The sequence below is a fragment of the Myxocyprinus asiaticus genome, chromosome 13, assembly GCF_019703515.2.
Source record: "Myxocyprinus asiaticus isolate MX2 ecotype Aquarium Trade chromosome 13, UBuf_Myxa_2, whole genome shotgun sequence".
Lineage (NCBI taxonomy): Eukaryota > Metazoa > Chordata > Actinopteri > Cypriniformes > Catostomidae > Myxocyprinus > Myxocyprinus asiaticus.
The window spans coordinates 44,982,272-44,990,001 of record NC_059356.1 but is presented as its reverse complement, the minus strand read 5'-3'; the positions used below and the strand labels follow the sequence as shown (position 1 = coordinate 44,990,001).

The 7,730-nt window shown below is 38.9% G+C and overlaps 1 protein-coding gene across 2 annotated transcripts; it reads left to right on the top strand.

The window, feature by feature from the left end:
• The first annotated feature begins 258 nt into the window (after nucleotides 1-258).
• On the top strand, nucleotides 259-4,317 carry LOC127450255 (nuclear factor interleukin-3-regulated protein-like). Of its 2 annotated transcripts, none has more exons than XM_051714207.1 (2): nucleotides 259-473; nucleotides 2,161-4,317. In XM_051714207.1, the coding sequence occupies exon 2, from the start codon at nucleotides 2,288-2,290 to the stop codon at nucleotides 3,452-3,454; it is 1,167 nt and encodes a 388-aa protein (XP_051570167.1). In that variant the 5' UTR covers nucleotides 259-473; nucleotides 2,161-2,287; the 3' UTR covers nucleotides 3,455-4,317. The 2 variants fall into 2 exon arrangements, with proteins under 2 accessions (XP_051570167.1, XP_051570166.1); XM_051714206.1 differs by having other exon boundaries at nucleotides 259-658.
• Nucleotides 4,318-7,730: the final 3,413 nt, after the last annotated feature.

The window sequence follows — 7,730 nt, the reverse complement described above, 5'->3', positions numbered from 1 at the left end:
AGAGTGCACATAGTTTTTCTTTCAAGATGCTCAGCAAAGGCATTTTATCAAAACAGCACTGTAATCTGATGTGATCACAATTATGGCATTTATTTTGTAACCACAGTGCGGGAGAGCTGGTCTCACTTCACTAGAGCTGGCAGGGAGTCTAAATATAGTTTTTGTACATTTATTGAGGACAGCAGTCGGTTGTCAGGACACGGGAAGAGAGAGGGCGGCGCTGTAGGTTGAGCAATATTACTTATTGCTTTCGAAAAGATTATTCTGACGAAAACAGATTAGTGGTAAGAGGAGGCTCCTGCGTACGGAGGTGGGCGGTCCGTTCATCCACTCTTAACACAGAGCCATGTGGTTCAGACGGGGTTATGAAGCGTCCCCGACTGAACTTGACGGAGCAAAGACACAAATAGGGGCTGCGCGTGATTCCAGAGGAAACAGACTCGGGACGATTGAACGGCGACAGAACGCGACCGGTAACAGTCTGTTGTACTTTAAAGGGGGATAAAAAAAAAAACTGAATAACGTTTTATTTATTTTGCGTGTGTGTGTGTGTGCGTGTGCAAAAACATCAAGTCTTGAACCGACCTGTCGCGCGAAGGCTTCCTTCGACAGAAAAAGCGGACGATTTTTGGACCGAATTACGCGGCGATTTATAATGGTAATTATCGCGTTTGTCTTGTTTAATAATGTTTGCATTTCAGTTGTTTTAGGACATTGAGGGGCAAAAGTGTGTAAAAAGTCTAAATATATCATTATATATATATTTATGCAATTAAAGCTAAACATAGAGCTGAACTTGATTAGGCTTAGTCTTTTGTATTGTACAGGTTTAATTAAATGTTTACATTGGGGAAATGATATTGTACGGGGATATTACTGAGTATTAAATAAAATTCCGGTAACGGGACGATAACAGTAACATCGTGTGTGTGTGTATATATATATATATATATATATATATATATATATATATATATATATATATGGGAGAAAAAAAAAAATATATATATATATATATATATATATATATATATATATATATATATATATATATATATATATATATATATGGGAGGAAAAAAAAAAATATATATATATATATATATATATATATATATATATATATATATATATATGGAGATATATATATATATATATATATATATATATATATATATATATATATGTATATATATATATGGGAGAAAAAAACATGTATATATACATTAGGGGAAATATATATATATATATATATATATATATATATATATATATATATATATATATATATAGGAGAAAAAAATATATATATATATATATATGGGAGAAAAAAATATATATATATATATGGGAGAAAAAAACATATGTATATATAAATTAGGGGAAAAATATATATATATTTATTTATTTTTTTCTCCCTAATTTATATATAGAGAGAGAGAATTTTTTTCCTAATTTATTTCTCTCTCACACACACATATACATTATTATATACATTTTATATATATATATATATATATATATATATATATATATATATATATATATATATATATATATAAAGAAGTCCTTGAGCTGTGGAAAGGCGCTATATTATTATTATTATAATACTGTTTGAATATTGTAGACAACAGAATTAAGTTGAATTAATTCCTTTATTTAGCTTATTAGACTGTTTTATTTTATTTGTAAAAAGGGACAACTGGACACGAAGCTTTGCCTATAAAACATACAGCTGCGCGAGGTATTTATGTAAAACATCTGTAATAATGTGGCAAGGAGAGCATGTTGTATTGCCTCAGACTTTATTGAAAGTGTCTCACTGGGACAGGAAGAAGATAAGTCTCACTCACGAACAAGCTGTTTCGCAAACAGGTCATCTCAGGAATTCATACAGGCGTTTCTGACTCGACACGAATCACTTACTGTTGTTTAAAAACGACTCTTCTGTGAGAATGAAATTCAAATGCATTATAACCACCTTGATGGGCTAAATGACAGTCGCTTTGTTTAACTGATCCATTGTTAACCTGATTTTATGCTGTGTGTAACACGAACATACTGTGCTTTGCCATTGGGTGGTAATTAAATTACATAACATTGTGTTATAACCCCTCTTATGTAACTTATTGAATATTGTGTTATTCTTTTTGCCACCAGGTGGAGCCATTGATACATCAATATACTTGACATTGGCCCAATAAATACACGCACAGAAACGGGACTTGGAAGTTGAACAACCAAACAAGCTTTTCACATCACAAGTGAGTCATAAATACCTCCAAGAATGTTCGAAGAGTCATCTCAGGAGCTGAGAGAGCAGAATGCTGGAGTCACCACAGGGTTGCTGGGGTTAAATGTGGCAGCTTCCAGTGGCACCATGTCCTTCACAGACGAGGCTGTGTCCATTCTTACCTCAAGTAGTTTGCTGGCACGGTCACTCCTTGGCCGAACAACAGCAGTAAAGTGCAAAGAAACTGCTCAAGGAAATGCCACCATAAGACGGAAGCGGGAGTTCATTCCTCACGAAAAGAAGGACGAGGGCTACTGGGACAAGCGCAAGAAAAACAACGAAGCCGCAAAGCGCTCGCGCGAAAAACGCAGAGTTAATGATATGGTGCTGGAAAACCGCGTGCTCGCGTTGCTTGAGGAGAATGCCAGGCTGAGAGCGGAACTGCTCGCCCTTAAGTTCCGCTTCGGCTTGATTAAAGATCCTTCCAACGCTTCAATTCTTCCACTCACGACAGGAACCTGCATCCCACAGTCTTCGACAACACATTACTACCTTCCACGTGGGGATGGAACCCACCATGCTGGTCCAACGATGTCCCACCAGTCGCCTGCCCAGGGTGGAGCCCAATCTGGGCGAGGTATTAGAGACACAAGCAGTATGTCTGAAGATTCAGGGTTCTCCACTCCTGGTGGGTCCAGCGTTGGTAGTCCTGTCTTCTTTGAGGACAGACTGAGTGACCATGGCAAACTGTCCCCACACCGAGCAGATGAGCTTGGCTATGAGTACCATCACTCCCCAAATACAGATGGCGCCTTAGCAGTGGGACACGTAACCATGTCATCCAGTCGGATGGAGTCGGTGGAGGGTATGAGGAGTCTTCCGCACAAACTGCGATTCAAATCTCCAGGCTGTGGCGAAGGTGACAGTCCTGGAGACCGACAAAGTCCTGTCCTGCCTGTGGGGAGCACTAGAGTTCACAGCCTGTCTGGTGCAAGTGAAGTGTCAGGTTTCTGGCCACAACAGGATGGAGAGGAAACCAGAAAAGTGATGCCACAGCAGCACTGCAATACCGCCAGCGGGTACAGCCACAACATGAGTCCCAATGAATCGCAATACCATGTTGAGAACAATATGCTCAAATCTCAGCTCAGCTCTCTCAGCGAGGAGGTGGCCCAGCTCAAAAAGCTCTTCTCCGAGCAGCTGCTCACCAAAACGAATTGAAGACATTTTAAAACAGCCACAATTATATCACATTACTTCTTCGATTTAATCCTGATGGAAGGAGAGATGGAAAAATCAACGTGCATCACTACCTCATCACTGTGGTCATAACCAAATTGGGCCTAGACTAATGTCTCAGAACTCAAGAGAAAACCCACTTTCAGGAAGATGCAAGAAGTTGTCAAGAGCATCCCAACTGTATCAGAACACATATCACTGCATTGTTGTAAACGGCAACACCTCACCTCCATTCATTCAGTTCCTCCTTTGCATCAAACACTGTGAACTTGCTCAGAAATGCCTCAAGCTCCTGGAAAACCATGTGTCTGTCATAAAGTGTAGATCCTCCTTCATAGCATCATTCCTCTAGTCTATTAGGTGCCAACACTACTGTTACATTTTTTAAAGACTTATCAGATAGCAAGATGTGATATGTGGGCTGATAGTCTTTACAAGTAATGTTTCTTCTGCAGCTTAACAGATTTGTAGATTTGTTTGATGCTCTTGGATCATTTTTTGCAACATATGCCACAGATTAACATAGAACAAGCAACACCAGGGACGGGCAGATTCCTCACATCTGTTAACATCATATGGTTTATTCAAAGTGGCAGTTCTCCTTGTTAGAAATAATCTTGTATATTGTCACCACCATGAACCAGTAGCAACTCACACAATGACAGTGAACGACTGCATACTTTATTTCCATTCAGATCACTGCCATTGTCCAGACAAGGATAATATCTAAAAGACATACACTGTTATTTGTATTTTGATGGTGAAATCTCTGTTGTCTTGTGAGTTCTCATGTATTTGTACAGTAAATATGCATACTGTTCTTGTGAATAAATCTTTGAACAGCATTTGTTTGCCTCAGTTATTATTAGAATAGGTTTATAGATGCATACATGTCTCTTTTTAGTTAATCGTCTTGAAAGGCCACCACTACCTTTCCAGAACAGTGGTTTGCTGTGTAATATTCTTTTCAAACGTTGCATTGTCTCACATTAAAATGCAAGAACCTAAAGTTGAGCTAAACACCCCAAATCTCCTAGATGAACATAATGATCATGCATGCATTGCAATGTGCTTGGTATACAAGTTCTAACAGGCACAAGCAAATCAAGGTCAGATGTTCTTTAGGAGAGTGCAGATTAGTAATTAAAACTGTATGGGGAATTCCTATACAGTATTGTTATGCAAGAGGTAAGGGGCCTTGAAATATGTTACTAATAAGAAAGTTGGATCAATTCTCCAGTAAAAGCACTGTTGCTTTGTGAAAGTACAAATTAAACTCCTTTACACTAAGGTGAGGTGAATAACTTACACAGTAATTTGAAAACAGTAAATTAGAGTCAATTTGAGGTACTAAGAACAATTTGGGTATATGAACACTGGTCTTGCTGGTTAAACGGTGAAGTAAATTAAAAGCAGCGAAGATGTTTGTCTATTTGAATTATATACAATCTCATTTATGTATTACTATTCAACTGATAAACTGTTATGCACTGAATTTTGTATACCAACCACAACGTCAAATAATCCACGTTTGTTGTAGTAATACTAGCGTAATCCACAAGAGGGCAGCAAATATGAAAGTTTCAAATATTTTTTGTTTCATTGCCATTCAGAGCATGAACACTTGTGAGCCACATTGATAATAATATTCAGATTGAGTGACTCACAAAGATTTGTGCTGCAATATCACCTGATTCCAGATCAGATTAAACCTTGGTATTTCCATTTATATTCCCTAAACATATCTCATTATCATTAATAAACGTCTCACACCAAGCATTGGCTAAAATCCCCTGAGAACTTAATTCCCTGTGGGCTCTCTGGTGACGTAAGTGAATAAAAATAGCTTTAATGTTCTATTGAAGGAGCGAATCTCTAAAACACGATACAAAGACTTTATTGAGATGCAGTGTTTATTTAAAGGCCCTCTCCACTTCAACACATCCCTGCTTTTTAACCATTATGGCTCAGCCAAAACAATTTGTTGTAATGATGCTGCTGTGGACTTCTTTGACCCTGTTTCCACCTGGTATTAAAGGAATAGTTCCCCCAAAAATGAAAATTTCCTGATAATTTACTCACCCTCAGGCCATCCAAGATATACATGACCTTCTTTCTTCATCAGAACTGGATTTATGATTTTTAGGAAAGTATCCCAGGTTTTTAGCTTCATCCATTGGAAGTGAATGGACACCAATTATTGACGGTCCAAAAAGCACACTTAGTCAGCATCAAAGTAATCCACATGACTCCCGCCGATTAAGTTCGGAGGCTGGCCATGTTGCCATGGGAACCTCCTTCCAGAAGATGCTGGGCGGGTGGGATTGGGAGTTGAAGGCAAGGAGGAGTCGGGGGAGGGGATAGTTGGCTACTAGTCAACATCAAAATACTAGTGTTTGTGATTTCCATAACTGAGGGGAAATGAAATATGTGGCACATGGGAAAAATATAGATTTTTTTTCCCAGTTAATCTACTTTATTTACAAGAGGAAAAAGTATCTAAATATGGAGTGAGTCCAGTCAATTAAACAAATTAACTAGTCATCTGAGGTGGCTTCAATCCCTGACAACTCACACCCCAGACATCTATTTGATGTGTTTGTTTACATCTGGAAGACATATTTTTTAGGTTGTTAGCAAATCTGCAACATGTCTGTAAGATGTTTCCTGTCTGATGTCAATAAGACATTCAGCGGATGTCTTTAAGACGTTTAAGATTTAGAAAGTTTGTAAATCTGATCCCAGATTGCACACGTACATCTCCCAGATGTCTGTTTCATCTGGAAAGCATCATATTTTAATTAACATCAGCTAAACATCTTAAAAAGATCAGATTTACAAACATTATAAATCATAAACGTCTCAAAGATATCTGCTGAATGTCTAATTGACATCCGAGAGGAAACTTCTTTTAGACGTATTGCAGATGAGCAAACAACCTAAGAAATACATCTTCCAGATGTAAACACGCACATCAAGTAGACGTCTGATCTGGATGATGTGCGTGTGCATGTGCTATCAGGGATCTTTTTAAGATGTTTAGCAGATGTCAATTAAAATGTGATGCTTTCCAGATGAAACGCACTTAAACAGATGTCTCGGATATGTACATGGGATAATATTTAGAAAATCTGGCTTTAGAATATCTTCATCTAGAGGATTGATGCTTAAAGAGGTCATGACAATTTTCCTTGGTCTTTTGATATATAAGAGGTCATTAGTATAAAAACATACTGTACGTTTCAGAACTCAAAACTTCCTCACAGCGAAAAGAGCATTTGTTGAAACCAAGCGAAGTTGCCAAAGCGACTCTCTACTTCCTCCACATTGTGATGTCACACTGTGGTAGACATTTGCATCTGACCGCCTCCCCAACAACACATCACCTTTACCTTATCACTTCCGAAGTCCCACAGCGGTAACCAGTGAGATGGCAAGGAGAGAGCAAGTCAGTCAGGAGCAGAGAGCCAATCATAACAGTGGCCCTTTACAGTCAAGTCTTTTCTTTTTTTTTTATCCCCTTTTCTCCCAGTTTTGGAATGCCCAATTCCCACTACTTAGTAGGTCCTCGTGGTGGCGCGGTTACTCAGCTCAATCCAGGTGGCGGAGGACATGTCTCAGTTGCCTCCACTTCTGAGACCGCCAATCCACGCATCTTATCACGTGGCTCGTTGTGCATGACACCGCGGAGACTCCGCATGTGGAGGCTCATGCTAATCTCCGCGACCCACGCACAATTTACCACGCGCCCCATTGAGAGCGAGAACCACTAATCGCGACCGCGAAGAGGTTACTCCATGTGACTCTACCCTCCCTAGCAATCAGGCCAATTTGGTTGCTTAGGAGACCTGGCTGGAGTCACTCAGCACACCCTGGATTCGAACACGCGACTCCAGGGGTGGTAGTCAGTGTCAATACTCGCTGAGCTACCCAGGCCCCGTTTACGGTCAAGTCTTAAAGGAGAAGCAGCACCAAAACCGAGCGTTTCAGACCGAGGGTCAGAATGCAGGTTATATGACTTTTTTATGCAGGAAAAACTTTACTTATATTATAAGGGAATCTTAAGGAACATATTAAAATAATAAAAATAAAAAAATGACCCCTTTAAGGTCAGAATGCTATGCACAATTTACTGATCTTATTTTATACATCTCTTGATCTTATTAAAAGTGGTGACATAGTTGCAAGGGTCACTGTGCCCATTTCATGATATAAGCAGTCTGCAGCAAGCTTAACAGCTTCTGAAAACGTCTCGTCC

What these genes read in the sequence shown, in the direction of transcription:
- LOC127450255 (XM_051714207.1), top strand. Translation starts at nt 2,288, where the DNA reads ATGTTCGAAGAGTCATCTCAGGAGCTGAGAGAGCAGAATGCTGGAGTC.